The 19,677-nt window shown below is 43.6% G+C and overlaps 1 protein-coding gene across 4 annotated transcripts in view; it reads right to left on the reverse strand.

Annotated features, from left to right (window-relative positions):
- The window catches only part of EFCC1 (EF-hand and coiled-coil domain containing 1), a 38,929-nt gene that overhangs the window by 6,950 nt on the left and 12,302 nt on the right, over positions 1-19,677 (reverse strand). For 2 of the 4 annotated variants that reach the window (XR_012582259.1, XM_074550163.1), the window contains exons 3-5: positions 4,675-4,856; positions 2,493-2,631; positions 2,069-2,228 (exon numbers count right to left, since the gene is read on the reverse strand). Coding sequence is in view for 3 of the 4 variants with exons in the window: in XM_074550163.1 (XP_074406264.1) it covers positions 2,069-2,228; positions 2,493-2,631; positions 4,675-4,856 (481 nt within the window). In the remaining variant the exon portion in view is untranslated. Of the gene's footprint in view, positions 1-2,061; positions 2,229-2,492; positions 2,632-4,674; positions 4,857-19,677 lie in introns of all 4 variants that reach the window. The other 2 variants (XM_074550162.1, XM_074550164.1) reach the window with 1 other exon arrangement.

The raw sequence follows: 19,677 nt of genomic DNA on the forward strand, positions 1-19,677 counted from the left end.
CCATCTGTACACTCAGTGAGACAGGAAGATGTCTCTGTCCCTGGTGCAGTGGGGACCAGGTGAGGAACACCAAGAGTAACAACCTCTCCCCTGTTTCTCCTTGCTTTTCTCCAGATGTTGGGATGAACTTCTCCTTTGACCCTGCATGGCAGTTCATAAACTAATTGCCTTTTTAATTAAGCTGGCAGCTTGCATGCGAGCTCATATAGAAAATAATTGGCATTTCTTTGTAACACTACACTTGGCAGCATAAGACTTTATTTTTAGACTTTAGAACTCATGTTTTCCTCATCTATCATCCCCAGGTCACCACCCTGTCTTCAGGAGGAGCTATTTATAAGTGTTTGCCTGTTGGAAAGTAGAACTTTCTAGACATGACAAATCTCAGAACTCTCTCAAACTCTGGTTTTACAAGCCTCAGGTGGAGCAATTATTCATCAGTATTTGAGAGTGCTGCCCTTCACTTGCCTGCTGAGGCCCTTGCTTGTTAGCCATGTTGTTATTTTCTGATTTTCCACACTGAGCAGGTACAAACTGAAGCAAATACAGCCATGTGTAAAGCACTTTTGTCAGCCTCAGAGAAGGTGTTGGTGGTTTATTTATTAAGCCAATATATTTATTTGCAAGGTGCTTGAGAGAGAGCATTTCTCAGTCTTCCTATTTGCTTTCTGTTGATTACAAGGGGAGTCACCTTTTTGACAGGAATTTTTTATTACTTGTCTGTTTTGTAGCAGCAAATTCCTCCCCTATAACTGCTGGCTAATATAAAAGGGCTTAAGAACAAATTTCCTAACAGGCTCAACATGATCAATCCTACTGCAATTTAATTCATGTCACATTGAGTTGGCGCTGTGTCTCCTTCACCTCCCTGCTTGCCTCTAAATCAAGAGCAACAGATTCCATTTTTCTTCTGGAATTTTGTATTAATCTGTTGATAATGGTGCTTTTCCAGACAAGCTGCGCAGAACTAATATCCATCAGCAGAGATGAAAAAGAGGGCAGTATGATGCTGCAGAAGAAGATGAGCACCTCAGAATGGGTAAAAAGGAGAAGAAAACTGGCACTACCTGCAGGTATTTTTTTTCCTGTGGACTGATGCTAAGCAGTAGAGAAGAAACTTTTGTGTTTCTCTAAAGAATATTGCAAGGATAAATTGCCATTGAATACTGCAAATTGTGTAAGGCTGAAACAGGATTTTATTCTGGCTTTAATTTTTTTTTTCCCCCTAACAAGTAAGTTAGTCAATGGAGAAAATGATATGAAACGCTGTTAAAACACAAAGGATGGCAACATGTATAGAAGCTGAATACTTCACCCTCACTTCAAATATTTCACTGATTCACAAAATCCTTCCAAAACTACTAGAAGCTTTCTGCTTTGTTTAAAGATGGGGTATAAAATACTGAACAAGCACAGGAGAAAGCAGACCAGGGCAATGCACTATTTTTGTTCTACAGAAAGATTGCTGGCACTTCTGTGCCCATCAGGGGCTGAAGTCTGCAGAATTTAAATAGTGAGCTCACACAGGACTGCTGGGACACAGCACTTTAAATAATGTGGTTATAACCTCTGCTCAAGGGGAGCTGGACATGCTGCAGAACTAATTTTATTCATATTTTATTATATTAGACTTATATATTATATTTATGACATAAATATGTCAGTCTAAGCTCAATAAAAAGACAGAGAGTAAATGGGACAATTTACTCCAAAACAAGGAGTCTCAGCCAGCCTGAGGGATTTACAGAAAAGTTATCCTGCTCCCAGAGGCGTTGGATGCCTGAGGATATGGGGAGTGCTTCATCCACAGCTGGAGAACCTCAGTAAATCAAGGACAGTATTTGAAGGGCCTGGGGTACCTCTCATCCTCCAAAGGCAGTTTTGGGTAGGAACCAGAGTAGAAATGCAGGTGTTGGAGGCGAGCAGGAGATGTCTGAGCTGACAAACTACAGCACAATGAGAAACATCAGCAACAGAGAGCAGAATGGCCAGAATAAAACACAAACACAGATGCAGCTCCCCAAAGATGCATAAACAGCTCTTTCACACTCTGCTTGGCACCTGTTACCTCTTCCATGCTTGTTTCCAGTTTTCTCTCTTGGTGGCCCTTGAGTTCTGGCTGCTCTGTGAGGGGGGAGATTGTCCCCAGGAGCTCCACAGGGTCCTTCCCCTCAGTGCTGCTGGTCTCCAGGTAGGACAGCAGCTTTCTCCACGCCTTTTCATCACATCTACACACATCATTAAGAGAAAAGAGTTAGTGAGACCTCACAATAGAGGCCTGTGTTTGTTAAAACCAGTTTTCCCGTGGCATTCTTGGCAGCACAGGTCACAAATGAGTGTCTGACACTAATTAGGGCTTAGGGGAGGACTCTCCAGCTGTCTGCTCCCCACGTGCCACACAGGATGGGCACAAGGCTCCTGACTGCAGCCACAGGTTGTGAAATGACCTTTGCAAAGGGCTCAAATGGCATTAATTAAGGAATTAAACTTACCCACTGCCACAGCAAGGGAGCTTGGCCAGGATCCTCCTCCTGTGGCCCAGCTGGGGAGCGCGGTGCCCTGGCCACTGCTCCTCCTCCTCCTCTTCGTCTGAGGCGGCCTGGCCCTCCACAGAGCGACAGAGCTGCTCCTCTGCAGGGAGACAGGCAGCCCTCAGCAGCACCCCAACAACCCAGTGTGATGTCGTGGTTTGCCTCAGATACCTCAGGTTTCTCTCTGTAGATTTCCCCAGGTGTGCCAATCACCTCTCCTTTCCCCACCCTGACCCCTGCTGAGTGCTGTCTGTCAATCCTGGCATTCCAGAAAGGGCATCAAGTGACTGGCAAAGCTCAAAAGATGCCTTTCAGCCCTGGGGGACTTTGGGCCATCCAGGTGTCATTTGTCCCCTGACACTCCCCCCACCCTGTACCTGCCTGGTGGGATCCTTATCCCTTCCCTCTCCCCAGGGTTAAAAGGAACAGCAACCACTCTTCTCACTGGTTACAGCTGTGGCCTGTTAAAGCCAGGCCTGTTCCCAATCTTTGGTAATTGGCCCAGCTGCAACTTCTTAGGGGTGAGATTACTTTTTACACTATCTTTATTTTCACGGTTGGAGGAGTTCAGTGGCCTGTGTGCCAGGAATAAAGCTCTGGATCAAAACCATCTATCGGAACCGACTCCTTTCCTTTGCCTTGCCTTGAAGCTTCTCCAGCAGAGGGAAACCTGAGCTCCTGCAAGCCTGGACTTGCCTGCAAGCACCCAGCTGCAATATCCAGCTAGCCAGAGGTGTCTCTGAGGTGAAACCGCCGCACATCCAGCCAGCCAAAGGTGTCTCTGAGGTGAGGCCACCACAGCTGCCGCCTTTGGCCAAGCAGCAAGGGCTGGACAAGCCCAGGCACAACCCATCTGGCTATATTGGTAAATAATTCCATTACCCAGCTACACCCCCAGCCTGAGCCAGAACAAAGTGAGAGCCTGAAGCCCCGAGCAGGTGCCCAGCAGCCTGGGAAGGGGCTGAGGCAGTGTACAGTGTACTGGCTCTGCATGAGAGGCATTTACAGAAGTGACACAAAACCACCACAGGCAGCTGCAGCCAAGATCCTCATTTTAAGAGTCTTGAAACTTTCTTTGCTTTCTTGTGGGTAACTTGGAGCTGTTTATCTCAACTCTCTTCTTTCCTTGAGGTAAGGTGAGGATAAGTGTGAAGGATCAGTTGTGGGGGACAATTACTGTTCAAGGACACAGTTTTTTTTACTTGTTGATCTCTCTGTATTAGTTTTTCTGCCTAACTAATCTTATTTTGCTTGATGGAGCATTTCCCCCTATTTTAGAATCTATGACCCCATGATTTATTTGTATGAAAACATTTTGCTAAAAAGCTGCTTGTTCTTGAAATACAGGTAGTGTAATTTTATGTGGAAACTCTGAGCTGGCAAAGTGTGTGATTTGATAAAAACATTTGTAAAAGCAAGTTTGCTTTCTAAGTTTAGCCAGGTGAAGAACATGCTACAATGTTAATTGTATTTACTTGTCACTGTTTTTAACATTCCCAAGCAGCTGCTTGCTAGCTCCACTCAACACACACCTAAAATCCAATTTTTTGTCACAACAAACAGCTCTCCAGCCTGCAGTAAAGGTGCCTTGTAATTCAGAATCATTGTCAGATAAGTGCTTTTGTGGTCTTTGAACTGGATGTGCCCAAAAAGATAAATCACTGCAGGGAAGCCAAAGCGTGCAGTGTTGTGGCAGCTGTTGGGGCTACATGTGCTAAACAGTTTGGGCTTGTCCAGAGTCACTGGAGCAGCCAGGATGTTTCCAAGGAACGTGGCTGTACAGAATATTAACTGCAAATTGTTTCCTTGGAAATTATTTTCGCTGAGGTTCTGCATTTTTCTTTACAAAGAAATGAAATCTTTATATTTTGAAGCCAGGAAAAAAGTTTTGGTAGGATGAGTCATGTGGAAAAAAGCAGTTTTAAATCATAGTTCTAAGTGATAAGTTCAGTCTTTCATTAAACACAGAATTATGTGGGGAGTGAGGAGCGGAAATCTGGGCTATGAGGTTTTGCCTAGGTCTGGGATTTCAAGACTCTCTAGGACTGGTTTGTGGTGTGGTGCCTTGACCTCTCTGGTGGTTTTGCTGCTGCTGCACCAGAGATGAGAGAGGCCAGGCAGTGTTTGGGGCTGGGGTCGGTACCGTGGTCGGTGGTGCCCGGTGGTGCCATGGACACTCTGCAGGTGCTCCCAGGCACGGCTGCTGCCTCCTGCTCCTGATGCTGCTCCTGATGCTTCTGCTGCTGCTCAGGGCTGCTCTGCTGCTCCTGATGCTGCTTCTGGGGGCTGCTCTGCTGAGCCAGCTGGCATCGCTCCAGTTCCGACCTGCAAAAGAGGCCAGAGGGTCGTAGCTGAGACAGAGACAGTACAAAGCAACACACTCCATTTCCAGAAGGCTTCAAACCCTGTTTTTATTCATGCTTGTTCTACATTCTTACAAAGCTCATAACTTTACACTTCACTCACTGGTCACAAGAGACAAGCAAAGTGCTTATTGGAATAAGCAGTTACAAGTTTCCCTTATTTATCCTTCTTTCTTCCTTGGTTTCTATGTCAACAACCTTGGTAGGAAATTCTTTCAGGAGTAAACATGGATCCTCTTAGCAAACTTCTCAATGGCTCACAGAGGTTGCTGTAAAACCTCTTCCACGCCAGAGTGCGGCTGGTGTGCAGGAAATTTGGAAAACCAAGATGCGCCCAGCATGGCTTTGGTGGGATGCAGCTGCTGGGACTGGATGAAGAACAGGGCCATTGATCCCAAGGGCTGCCTGAGGTGACTTCCCTGACAGCCAAAGGAAGGTGGGTTTCACCTCTCCTGTGATAAGAAGAGCTGAACAGTGCCTGTAACTTTTAGGTCAGGTCCAAGACTTCTAGGGAACATCTGTGGAGTGGTCACTGTGGCCACAGGGACCTGCACCCAGTCCCGTGGGCTCAGACATGGCAGAGAGTTGGATCCAGGTCCTGTGAGTGATGGGATGGAGCAGAGTCAGAGCCTGAGCAGTCAAAAGGAATGATCCAGGAATGGTGGCACACCTGGAAACCAGGGGCTTGCAGGTGAGGAGTGTCTCTAATGGGTGTCATTGCTGACAGCCTCCTTTGGGATTGTCTTTGTCTGAGGTCAATGGCAGGACATCACACTTACGTGTTTTTAAGGGAATGGCTTCCAAGGGACGGGACACAGATCAAATAATGTAACTGAGGAATAGGAGTCCTCAAAGGTGCCGAATTCCCTCCAAATTCTTCTGTAGGTTAGTTTTGGTCTGGTGAATATTGAATATTTCCTTTATTTAACATGTTAAATAGCAAAAATGAGAGCTAAACCGCTTAGCAGGTGGGTCCTGCTGACACAAGTTGTATCATGCAAGCTTTCTGTACAAATCCTGTGCTGCCTGCCAAGGGCTCCAGCTGCAGCTGGGAGGGGACTTTGGCTGCAGGGACAGAGCAGCTGAGACCAGAATTGCAGAGCTTTTGTTTAACTCAGCTGCTCCTGAGGAGCCACACCAATGGTAGCTCCCTTATTGCCTGTGAAACCGTAAGGAGTAAACAAGATGATGAATTTAACCACAGAAGTCACTATTTGAAAACATCTGTAGGGGAGAAGCTGAGCTCAGCCTTGCTGAGAAGCCAGCACTTGCTTTACCCCCTTGGGTAGGGCTGACTGCATTAAAAACGAATTACTTACTTCATTTGCAATTTATGGTGTTATTCAGCTCAGCAACAACTGGATTTCCTGAAAGCCAAGGGAAACACCAATCCCCATAATCAGTTCTGGAAAAAATAATTCTGGAGTGGTGCACAAATAAAATGCACTGTAAAGCCTGGACATTCAGACCAAGAGCTCTGAGAAACATCACAGAGCTTCAGACCTGGGGGATATTCCCCTGCACAGTGATACTGCATTTTACTTTCCTGAAATGTGCTGATTTTCTGGTACTCTACAGGAATCCTTTACAATTTCTTGAGCACCACAGTTGGTGTCTGAGCAGATTGCTCTCAGTTTTGAGCTGCAGTGTAATTCAGATTGCTTGGGTTTCAGATTCTAGAGTTAGTTCACATAACACAGATGAGGATATTTCAGTGAATATTTATTGCAGTGGTTAAGATTTTAATGAAGAATTTTTAAAGTATCATGGAAATCTTTTCCAGCAGGTGTGGGTGAAAGGGACTCGAGGAGGAGCTGGAAGCAGGGATCCTCACTGCTTCTCAAACACAGGTTTAATTCTCTCCTCATTGCTATTCATACAGCATCAAATGGGTCTCCATAAATGAGAAGCAGAGTGAATAAACAGCACATTTGTTTGGGGCAAAGATCAGAGGGGGAAGGTTTGTGTGGGGTGAGCGTGGCAAGGCTTCCATGGAGACAGGGAAACAGCCCCCATTCACGGCAGAGCCTTTGTCCCCAGCACAATGGGCAGCAGCACTGCCGAGGGGAGAGTTTGCAAAGCACTGGACCTCAAAGTAATGTCCATGACTAATTGGCTTTTAATTGGCTCTGCTGTATTGTTATGGAAACATGGAGCTGCAGGAAAACCCACCTGCTTCTGGTGCTGAGCAAATCTTGGGCTTGAATAATTCCTGACTGGTCAGAAAATAACTCTGAGGAATTATTAACTTGTCATTCACAGACTTTTAACTGGTCTCTTTTAGAGACTTCCTTGGAGCAGATCAAACAGCTGTGTGTGTACATTGCCCTGAGTGTAGTTATACTCAGAGCTACACTTTATTTTCAAAGTGTAAGATTTGTGGTTTTTAACCAAAATGAGCTGTGATTTTTATTTTTGTGCTATTTTACCTAAGCTGTCAAGAGTTCAGGGAACTCAGAATGGTTTCAGATTTGGCTTACTCCCTGTGGGAATTAGAGACTTCAGGTGTGCACATTTTAGAATTATTTATGACTATTCATTTACAGCTGAGATTTTGTTTTCACGCTGGAGCTGAGTGTCTGTGCAGGTTTTCTGAATTCAGCTCTCTCTGGTTGGTGCTGTGAGCTCCTCCCCAACAGAAATCCAATTAATGAACTTTCTGTGATCAATCCAGACGCTTCATCTCAGCTTTTAAATAGCTTTAAATATCTGTCAGGTATTAAAGATAAATGTTTAAAATCATTAATTTTTAGTGGCTATAATAAAGATCACTAAATATCCTGGCTTTATATGGGCAGTTCTAAAGCACATTTATAACTTCAACTCTAATGGTTACAGTTCTGGGAGGTTTCCAGTTTCTTGGCTGATGATTTTCATTTTCTTGCCAGAATCACCAGCCTCTAGAAATGTTTTCTTGCAAACCTTTCCATCTCCCTGCATGTTGGGATGGTGCTGTCACACACAGCAGGGCTGTGCCTTGCTGTCCCTCCTGGGGTGGCTTTGAGCACTCTGGAGGCAGCACCAACCTTTGTGCACCCATGATGGAACTGAGGGTGCACAATGATTGTTTGAGGTGGGCTTTGAGCCCAGCCCACAAGGAACAGCAACAGAGGCATGTGGGAGCAAACACAGCCTCACCCCACACGCCCGTGCCAGAATTGCCTGGATACATTCTCTTTGTCCTTCCTGCTTTTCAAACTCACATTTCGAGAAATCCGTCTTTCTTGACTTGGATTTTACAGAAAGATGCTTGAAAGCCTACAATGAAAAAAATGAATAACTAAAATCCTGTGGTGTTCTGAGCACTGACAGCTCTAACCAAGGCACTTGACATAAATCATTGAGGCCAGGGGAAGCAGAGCTGGGCTCCTGTGATCATTTCCTTGTGTAACAGCCCTCACCTCGTGTGTTCCTTCACGTAGACCTGTGCTGTTTAATCCCCAGGAATCCTTCCCTTATCTCCTGGGTGCTGCAGTGGATGGCAGTAAAAATCAAATGTCCAGGGAGCCTTTTAGTGTCTTCAGAAGTGTTCTTCCTAACAGACTATTTAACAGCTGGGTGAAGATCCTGTAGAATTCCACTCAGAGCTCTTTCTGATGTCTTTAAAACTGCAGCTATGCCTGAGTGTGGCACAGACTCAGAGCTCCTGCTTACTGGCACGTAAATTCCTTCAGGATTTATTTCAGCACCTCCCAGATTTAGAGCCTCGTGGATCTGGAGTGACAGGAGAGAAGATGGCTCATTTAACAGCAAACACTGTGCCCTCAGCTGGCTGTGAGTTATTTCTGACAGGGTCTTCCTGAGTTTGGGAAAACCTGACAGGAATGTGTGAGGGAGGGGCTGTGAGCAGCTCTAAATCCAAGCTGGGTGTTTCTCAGGAGCTGTGCAAAGGGGTTTTGGTGCCTGCAGGCTCCCCAGGAGAGCTGAGCTGAGGTGTCAGAGACAGCAGCTTCCACTCCTCAGATCCTGCATCAGGAAGCAACAACAATTACCTCACCCTGTTTGCTGCTTTGCAAAAACATCCTCAGAGCTTCAGAGTGCTGCTCTCCACCAGAGACTCTGGAATTCTGCATGTTCCTTCAATCCCACCTCTGTGCCTGCTAGCTTGATGACTTTTGAATTTTTTAAAGTTTTCTGAGAGCAACCTTTCCTTGCCTTCTTGAAATATTGTTCTGGTAGGTGACTGAAAAGTAACTCCTGAATTGATTCACAGAACTCAGAATGTTCTGAACTCCCAAGGCTCAATGTTAAGTGAATGGCCCATGGGTGGATCAAATCCACAATCTTGGCATTATTAACGCTATGCTCTGAGCAACTGAGCCAATCTCAGGGTCAATTATGTTCCTTTGCAAATATTTATAAGTTATTTGCCAGTTCCTAAAGATCAGAAAATGCTGCCTAGTGATTCATCATTTATTAGGATAATGCATTAGGATCCTGTGCTTTGGCAGCAGTTATGGCAGCTTTTATTTTGTCTTTTGTGGCTGATATGGTTGAATAAGAAACATTACTGGGAGGTCAAAAGCCACTGGCAGGAGTGTAATGTGACCATTTTAGCTGCTCCCTGGGTGTAAGAACTGATTTCTGCCAGTGTTCAGCACTCTGGCTCACTTCCCTTCTCCATGCCGCACCTCTGCCTGTCTCAGCAGCACCTCCCCTTTCTTTGATGAGCCCCAGCCCAAGCAGGTTTGCACTGCATTCATCAACAAAGTCACTTAAACTTAGATCTGAGTTTAAATTTACATAGACTCTTCCCTAGCAGAACACTTAGGTGCATCATTTTAGCCAATGACATCTCATTGACATAAACTCAGTTTAATTAGAGTTTAGCTCTAATTATGTGGCTGCAGTGCAGAGCTCCTAAATGAGGTGAAGGAGAGAGATGGTCATAGGTACATGAAAATTCCTCATGGGGAAGTTGGGTAAACAGGATTCCTGTTTTCAAAGTCAATAATATTTTAACAAAAGGCTTTGGTTCTTTGCTTCTCCCTCTTAAAAAAAAAATAAAAATTAAGCCAATGCTTAATTGCAGTTTTCCTCTCATTATTAGAGCCTCTCCATTGGGGATCCCAGCTGTGTGTGAGGGGTTGGAGCTTTTTTGGGGGGACACATCATGCTCCCCATCACGAGCAGCCCCAGGAGCCCACAGGGGGCAAAGACCCTCTTCCCTTGGACACTCTCACAGGTACTTAGAAACAGATACTTCCTCTTGTTTTCAGAGAGCTTCCTCAATAGATTTCCACAGGAAGAGAGGGAAATCTGTATGAAAAACAGGAAGCAGTCCTCAGAAGCTTTCTGTGAGGAGGAAGACTTAAAATAAATGTGGTTGTTTGAAGCACTAGGTGATACCAGCGGTGTTATCTTATGTAAAAACAGTGATTAATAACATCACAGGGCTGCAACAGGATTCAAAATCTCAGGTGTTTATATATTTAACTTTTCATTGTAGTTGACAGTAGGTGACCAGCACTGAAATTTCTGTAACCTGGTTTTTACACCATATTTTCTATTTTCTATTACACCATATTTTCTATTTTCACTTTACTGCCCTGGGCAACCCTTTTGGAAAACTTCCCATCTCTCTCAATCTTGGACAGGATCCCAAACTTTCTCAGGCTGATTCTGTTCCTCTTGCCCCCAGTATGAGACTTCATCTTTTCCCTTGGCTTTTTGACCTTCAGTTTCAAATCCTGAGATTTATGCACTAGAAGGGAAGACAGGTCAGGATAACATTTGACAAAATCTGATATGCAGAAATATTTGTTAGTTAAAACCTTCTAGAGGTTTTGTAATGATCTTTCTGATCCATCTTCAAACTCTCAGAACGTTCTAGATGTGATGGAATTGTTATAGACTTTACTGTGAGTACTGAAAAGGGAGGGGGAATTTGTAACTCTCCATCTTAAAAGCAAGTCTAGTCACACTAGAAAAATGTTCCAGTTTTCTCCCAAATTTGCCCTAAACCATAACATGGCTGCATTGGGAATCTTGGGCTGTGAGTGTAAGGTAGGTGACACATGCCCATCAAAAATCGGGATACAGCATGTGGAATGACAATTCTGAGCGGAGAAACTCTTACATTTGTAAATCCTTCAAAGGAAATTTGACTTCCTTTTACTGTCACTTGCTTTATTTCATAAAGCCCAACATCAGAAAGGAGAAGATGGATTTGGCCTTCACAGTGTGTTGTTTGCATTTGAGAACTTAGGGATAATACATTCTGTGCTCGTTTCTGATACAGAAAATGGCAAAAAATGAAAGCAGAGGATGTTTCTGAGTTCCACAGCTAGGCTTTAGTAATTAGACACATTGTATTTCAAGAGATACATGAAATAAAATCTCAAAATCCTCACAATGCAAAAGCATCTGAAACAAAATCTGTTTTATCCACTCCACTCAGCTGGCAAACGCTGTTGGTTGGATTTTTAAAGGCAACACCCCAGAACAGGGAAACATTTCATATTGTACTTTTTGAAGTTTCCATCAGAGCGAGCACAGAAGGCTTTGGAGATGTGAGAGGGTCCCTTTGAGGCCAGAGCACAACCAGCAGGGATGTGCTGCTCAGTTCTGGGCTCCTTTCAGCTCAGGGCCACAAGAAAGCCCTGCTGGCCTTGCTCTGCTGCTCCAGCTGGAACTGCTGGAAGCACTGGTGTTTGCCAAGAGACTGTTTCATATGAGAGAGACTTAAAAAAACAGCAGCAGGGCTTTGGAATGTAGATATTTCTTGGTTTTGGTTTCTGTAGATGCCCCTAAATGGGGAAAAAAAATCAATACAGTCTGTGCAAAGTGCAATATTGTTCAGCCTGAGATTTATCAGCAGAGCACCCTTCTCCCTCCAAACCATCACTGATGGTTCTTCAAAGTGCTCCTGATTGCTGTGGGCGCACTCAGTGCAGTTTTTCACTGCAGGAATGAATGGCTGCTCCCTGTGATGTGCCCTGGGGTTCAGGATCTGAGAGGGGCCCTGGGAGAGCATTTTCAGAGGTGCATTTTCAAACCAGCCTGGCAAGAACAGCTGAAGGTGGCACTGACCATGCCCTGCCTGCCTTTTGGGCTGGACATTCCTCCAGCAGGGCAGAATACATGAAACATGGTATTTCTGGAGGGTAGTTAAAGTGAGCTGCTGGCAGTAAAGGGAGCCAGCTGTAGGTTTGTGTCCTCCAAGGATTAATGACAGCATCCCTGGAGCATGCACGAGGCTGCTTTGCATTAGCAAAGGCTCATTGAACTGCATTGATCCTGCCCAGAGCTGGGGGAGTCAGGATAAATCCTGCTTGTTTTCAGGGCTCTCATCCCTCTGGGAGCAGAAAGAACCATACTTTCAGATGTGAGGGCCATTATTAATGCTGCTTTGAGAAGTAACAGGCTCCAGATCTGATGAAGGGCCAAAGCCAGGGAAAAAACCCAACTGGTGCATAAATTTGATTTTCTAGCAGAAACATTTGTTTAAAATACCAGATCATTCCCAGATCTCCAGTTAAAACCCAAACACATTATTAGGAACAGAAATCAAGGCTATTTATTCCACATGCAATCTGTTTGAGATGACTTTTCACCACTCGTGCCCCAGTGCCTCAGGCAGCATCCAGGTGTGAGCACCTCATGGTGAGAGTGCTGGCACCTGCTTAAGGAATTGTAAAACACATTTATCAGAATCAGGAGAATTCAGCCCTTGGATCCACGGCAGAGCAGAAGAGACACGATGTAAGTTCCCAATATTCCAAATTAGTTCCCTTCAAACCCCTGTTTATTCAGTTCCTGGAAAGGCCATGCAGGATCAAAGGTGGCTCTGGAGTGTATCACTAATGTTTGGGAGAGGGTTGAACAAAACCCTGGCCTGCAGCAGAGCTTCCAGGCCTGCCTTTATTCCAAAGGAGCTCCTTGTATCCAGCCCTTTGTCAGGCCCAGACAATGGGATTCTGTGGAGATCTTTCAGTGGCTGTGCTTTCCCACCAAGACTGAGCAAGATTCTAGGAAATTGTTTTTTCTTGTTGTGTGCAATTTGCCACGGACAGTCTGCTCTTATTCAGTTGAATATTCTGAATTTCCTGATGCAATTGCTGTTAAACAAGAGCTGCTTCTCTCCTGTGTCTGCTCTGTGCTGCTAACCCATGGCTGCAGATGGAGACAATTGCAGGATTGTTCCCTGAGCCTTCCCTCCCTTGGTACCCCAGCAGAGCAGTCGCATCTGGGGCCTGTTACTTCTGCAAGAATTGCATTTGTTTCCAAAACCAGGGAAGAGAATCCACAGTGCTGGTGCTGCTCTTGTTGACTCCTCATGTCACTACATTATTGCAGAAGAAAATGTAGAAAAATCTCAACATCCCTGAGATGCCAGCTCCAAAGACATTTACTAGGCAATCACTGCAAGCTTTCCAAGGGTCTGCAACTCCTCACAGTTGTTAGGTTTTGCCTGTTTAGTTTTAAATAATAATTGCAATTATTGTAATAATTGCAATTATTATTTAATTGCCTCTGGCAGGTGCATCTTCCATGGACCCTCTGGATTTCCTCACCTCCCAAGGCTGGTGCAGATCTGAGACCTCCTTGTTCGTGCGCCCGAGGCTGCAGGAGCCAGCAGGATCTGAGGGTGGTGCACACCCCTCCAAACTACCCCTGATGCTCCCCAGAGATTCCCTCAACCCTATAAAAGCTGCTGAAATCAGAGTAACATCATTTCGAGGCAACACATTGGACTTTCCCTCTCCAAGATGAATAAAACCCAAATGAAATGTTGCAGTGCAGACCCCAGCCTGCCTTCAGACCCATCTCAGCTGGTGCAGAGGGTAATTTCCTGAGCAATCACTCTGGAACCCACATTCAGGCTGCCTTAATCAAATTCTTTTTCATTCCCTGGGAGTCTGTGACTCACAGTGCTCTAAGGATTGATACAAAAAACCACATAAATTTTACTAGAGCAGCATGTGCAGTTATGTATTTGTACTTATTTGCCAGCATAGGATCAATAACAATGGAAAAAAGTTCCTTAAATTAAAATCTCAAAACAGCCCATAAAGAAAAAATTTCTCCTGTCCCCTGGTGAGGATTAGACCTGCAACTTTGAAATCTGATAGAACGTGGTTAATTTTTATAAAATTAATTTCCTGAAGAGGAAAACTACAATGCCATGTTTAAAAACCTGATGCATTCTTCTTGTAGAATAAAACAGTGCAGTGGGAAGGGACTGACAGCCATCAGCTAGTCCAAATGTAGCTCTTCTAAATCAGTGTTTTCTTTTTAAATTGTCTGTATTTGATATTCATGGTGGAGTTCTCTAGAATTCATAGCACTCAGCCTTCCCCAAGTCATGCATTAATGCAAAGAGATTTTAAATGAGATTTTCCTGAATAATCTAACCAGATAATTTCATCATGCTCCTTTATCATATAGGCATTTCTCTAGCACTAAAATATTCAGGATACAGCCTTTATTTTATACCTCTGATTCTGGCAAGGACAGTGTAACCTCTATAAAAAGAGATTTCTGAAATAACAAATGTGGATGTCAGATTCAAAATATTCCTAAATCCCTGGCCAGGGTAGGACAGTGCAAAGTAATAAGATCTATTACACATACAAAGTAATAAGATCTATGACACAAAGTTACTTTCTCATTTTGCCACTTAAACCAGCAGTTACTTTTCTGGTGAAATGAGCTGTTACAATGACTGAAATAATCTGATAGTGTAGTTTGAGTGGTGGTGATCAATATGTATCAATAAAAGCCATGCTGCTGAAAATCCAGCTGCTTGTGTTCCTCAGCAGTGCTGGTGGGGGAAGTTTGGGATGAGTTTGGGATGATTTGCTCCTGTTGAAGTGAATAATGCAGAGTGTGCCCTGCAGTGATAACTCCTTCTGTGCCATCTGCTCAAGCTTTGTGTTTTACAGCACAGCTCCCCTGTCTGTTCTTCTCCATTTGTGGAGTCAGGTTATTCTTATATCCTCAGAGGGGTTTTAAAGGAAGAGAGGGCTCACCATAAATACTTCATTCCTTTTTCCAATGAGATAAAATGTTGTATTCCTATCTCAGAATACCTGGACTAGAAATAAGAAAAATCCCTCTTTCCAGGGTTATAAAACACCATTTTCTCTCCCTGACAGTCCCAACAGGGTGTGAGAAATCAAGTTAGAGCTGCCTTTTATGGGCAGAGAGAGGTGAGGCACTTGGATGTGAATGATATCACACAGCATATTGAACAGAAGCTTTAATATTGGTTATACATGCACATACCAAGCAGCAGGAGTGAAGTGAGCAAATGTGCACAGAGAAATACCAGTGTATGTCTGTGCCAGCCAGCAGCAGACAGCACTAAGGGCAAGTGAATGGAAATATTAGAAATATTATAAAAAAGCAATAAATATATTGATTAATATATTCATTATAAATATATAACTATTTATTATAAATATATAATATAAATATTTAAATATAGCTATATTATAACTATTGTAAAATAGTTATTATAAAGTGTAATTATAATATATAATATAGTTATTATAAATTATTAATATATTTATAATAAATATATAACATTAATTAATATTATTAGTATATTTATTCCATCTTATAATATATAAATATATATTCAAATATAACATTTAAATATAGGTTTATATTTTATAATAAGATATAAAAATATATATTTAAATATAAAATTATAATACAAAAATATATATTTAAATATAAAATTTAAAATTTTATCTATTTCTGATAAACAGAGAGTATTCTGAGAATGCTCTGCTTGCCCCCAGATCCCAGCCTGTGTTGAGAACCCCTGGGCCAACACTCTTACAAATGATGTTTTTCAATTATGTGGGGAAATATTTGCTGTGCCAGCATGTCAGAAACACTAAGCCTGGCTTTTCAGATGAGATTTTGCTGTTGGCACGAAGGGCTGAAAAGGCTCCTTGCAATATTGGTGTGGCTGTCTGTCACACAAAGGCTGACATCTCCATTGAATGGCCCGTGCTGGTTCCCAGCCCAGCAGGAGCTCCTGGGCCCTGAAAGGAGATTAAACCAGTGATTGCAGCCAGGACAATGCCAGAAAGGGAAAGCCTGACCTAAAGGCAGGGACTTGTGCAGGGTTTTGTCACACCGGATTTGGGCTGGGCTCTTCAGCCACCTAATCCTGTATCCTACTCATTATGTCCCACAAGGAGAAGCTTGGAGGGGTGTGCAAGAAATCTGAGAGAGATTGCTAACGGGGAAGTTTGGGCTAGAGCTGCGAGTCAGAGATTTTCCCAAATTGGAGCTAATATTTATCACTGTAGCTCAGAAATGCTCCTTGCCAGAGGAACGGTTAATCCATTCTAAATCCTGCTAATCTCCTGCTATCAGAGATGTTTGTGCACCTGAATGAGGAGGGTGTTACAGAAGAATGAAACAGCATCTCTAAGCTGGAGGTCATCTTAAAGGTGATGGTGGGAGCAGGGGCTGATGTGGGTAATAGCTGCCTTTTCCTGTGGATTAAAATCACTTTTTAGAAGGGGAAATTGATGTGAAGGGACAACATCCAAAGCTGTGGTCTGGGGTAAATCAGGGCTCAGAGCATGGGAGCTCTGAGGTGACAGATGGAGATGAGATTCACTCCCAGAGCTGTGACCCTGGACTCCTGCAGATGAAGCCAAGGTGATGTCAGAAACCCTAACTCTTATTTTGTCATTTCATATGTATTAAAGGCTCAAAGACAATACTAGAGATGCACTTCCCCTGCTCTTCATGGATCTGGGGCATCCTTAGTCCTCCCCTGGCCTTCCACTGCAGTATTTCAGTAATTCCCATGGTGACTCAGGTGGAGTCATCTTTCTATTTAACACCTGCTAAGTAGTTGGGGGTTTTTTAATTGATATTTTAGTTGCTTGTTTAATCTGTGTAACATTTCCTCCAGCTCAGCACTGTGCAGGAAGGTGCTCCAAGCTTGTGGCACCCACTGGGTGAGAAGAATTTTGTTTTCTGTCTGCTTTGAACCTTCCTCTGCTTTCATGAGCTGACTCACAGCTCCTGTGCTGAGAGACTGAACAATTCTCCCTATTCATCTTCTGCATGAAAATCTCCAAAGCTATCTCTCTTCCACATCTGCATGTGGCTAAAATAATTTCCATCCATTTTTTTCACACTTTTTGCCTTTTCTATGCCTCTTCTAGTTTAATTGGTTTTGGTGGAAGATCATGAATTTCCTTGTTCTGATACAGGTGTTCTGTGAATGTGCATAATTCTTTGTACTGTTCTCTGTTCCCTTTGTAATACATTTTAGTATCTTATTTGCTTTCCTTCCTACAGCTTAATAACTGAACAGATACATTCCTAGAGTTATAAAGCTCAAAGCTGTAATTTTTCAGCAGCTGTAATAAACTCTCATTACTGTGTCTGTTTCACTGAAGCTGAAAGTGTTGTTTGGGGTAGTTTTTTGTTTTTCACCCCCCAAATGAATCTGATTTCATTTATTTGGTACCTGCCAGCACCCTCACTCAGTGTCCCAGGATCATCCTGCAATTGTTCACAGTTGATCCTGGTTTTTCATATTTTGACTAACTGAGGAATATAAAAATCTTCATTTCCAGTACTATTTCACTCAAATAATCACAATATTATAGCTTTCCTTACCATGTGATATAAAGCAGTTTTTTCCAACTAAAATACAGAAATCTCCAAACTAAACAGATTTCCAGACTGCCAGCTGTGGTTGAAATTAGGATAAACCCAAAGTTAGGTATCCATCTCCCTCCCAGTGGATATTCTGATCTGAATCCAAGCTTTGTGATTCAAATGCACTTTTAGTGGAGACTTGAATCAAATTACTGAGCTGGAACTTCACTGCTTTTAGCTGCAGAGATTGGTTCAGACTCATCTCCGAAGGATGCTCTCTTCTGCAGGGTTTAATGAGAGAGAAGCAATCTGAAATATCCTGGGGTTTAACATCAGACAGGGTGCAGCTTTTTAAGCACAAAATAATCTTCTAAAACATGAAATCTAGAATGTATTTACAATGCACAACTTCATCCACTAAATGCATTACCAGTGTGTGCAGATGAATTTGTTTAGTCAAGGAAGGAGGGGAAGTCCTTTAAATTTAAGGATACACAATCTAAGCCACATAAGCTTTTTTACATCTGTTTTATAGCACTCACCTCTGACCTGGCACTTTATATATTATATTCTGGGCCAGATCATGGGTTTACAGTTTCACTTATAAAGTAATGGAAAAAATAAAGCATTTTTGTAAAGCTTGGCACGGCAGCATATATTCCCAGAGTACCGGGAGCACTTTTGTCACTGAAAATTTCCTTCATTCTAAGCTTGGTTAAAAAGCAAACCAAAATCCAAAAGCATTGGTTTGCTTAACTTCACTAAAAATAATAAACTACTGAAAGTGAACTCAGGTCTCTGCATGTTGAGCTGATGGATGGTTCATAAACCTGCCTTAAAAACAATGCAGTGCCTGGTTTCCTTCTGTACTTCTGCAGCTCTCCCAGCCCACATTCATCTTGCCCATTGTGAGCTGCTATAACACTGAACTCAATTCGAACGAGCCATTTAAATTTTATTTTGAGCCTTTCTGTAGGCTGCCTGAGGAGATTCAGGTGCCCATGACAAGGACAGCTGGAGCACAGGTGACATGCACACCTGGCTGGTGGTGCTCTCCATGCAGGAGCCTCCCCTCCTGGAAAAAGGGGATTTCTCTGCCCACCGTGCAGCAGCCTGTGCCCCATGAAGTGGAGGAGCCCAGAGAGGAGCTGTGCTGCCTGCCCTGCCCATCCCTATTTCTGGGAATTGGAAAAACAGAAACTTCCACAGACACTGAAGGGTTTGAGCTGCAGCCTTGGGAGAAGCTTGGATTAATGTAAAAATACAATACACAAATATTAAGCAGAAAAATCATAAACTTATGGTTTTATAGTTGTAAGAATATGCCTTAAGTAAGTGAGCAGCTGTACTGCTGAGATGGTGAAGGGTTTGTAGGGTAGGGCTGGGGTTGTGTGGAGTGAGCTGAGAGTTCAGATTTATAACAGAAGCATTTGTGTGCATGTGAGACAGAAGCCATTGGACAAAAGTATCCACAGTGCAGCAGAAGTGAGTAAAGGTGATGGGTTAGAAAAGCAAAATAAACCCTGTGGCAGCTGTCATTGGGTTAGAAAGTTCTGTATTGCCTTGGAACAAAGAACTTGTGACTGCCCTTGAGCTATGGCCCAGTGCTTGCTCCTCTCCTGGCCTCTGAGACTGGTGTTTGAGCAATAAATCCTTCTTAGCTTGAAAACAGTCCCACCCCTTCACATCTCAGGGTGCCAATGACACCCCAGCCCACTGTGTCCCTGCAGCTCAGTCCCTCACCCCAGGCTCTGATTCCAGCTCCATTCGGGTCAGAAAAAGGCAGTGGAGGGAGGGAGGATGAAAGAAGATGCTTTGACAGCTCCTTTCTCATGGTAATGAGCAGGGCAGCTCCTTCATCCCCCTGTGCTCTCTTTTCTTTCTTTAGAGAAGGAAGAATCCAGCTCTGCCTTCCAGGCCCTGGGCAGACAAACTCAGGGTGCTTTGTGGGCTCTGCCCATGGAGTCACTGCTCTGTTTAGGGGTTATTTGCTGTTTGTTTCCTGCATATAATGACAGGTAAATGTGGATTAATAGAATTAAAGGCTTGGCTGGAGGACACGAGGTAGCAAAGCATCAATTACTTCCTGGTGATTTCTGCTCTGTGAGTCACAGTTCCCTCAGGAAACAGAGATCCATTAATTTAGCTGCTCCATGGGAACCTGCCACAGGAAAGCTCCCTCTGCTTGGAAGGGGAAG

Source organism: Zonotrichia albicollis, chromosome 12 (genome assembly GCF_047830755.1).
Source record: "Zonotrichia albicollis isolate bZonAlb1 chromosome 12, bZonAlb1.hap1, whole genome shotgun sequence".
In the NCBI taxonomy this organism is placed as follows: domain Eukaryota; kingdom Metazoa; phylum Chordata; class Aves; order Passeriformes; family Passerellidae; genus Zonotrichia; species Zonotrichia albicollis.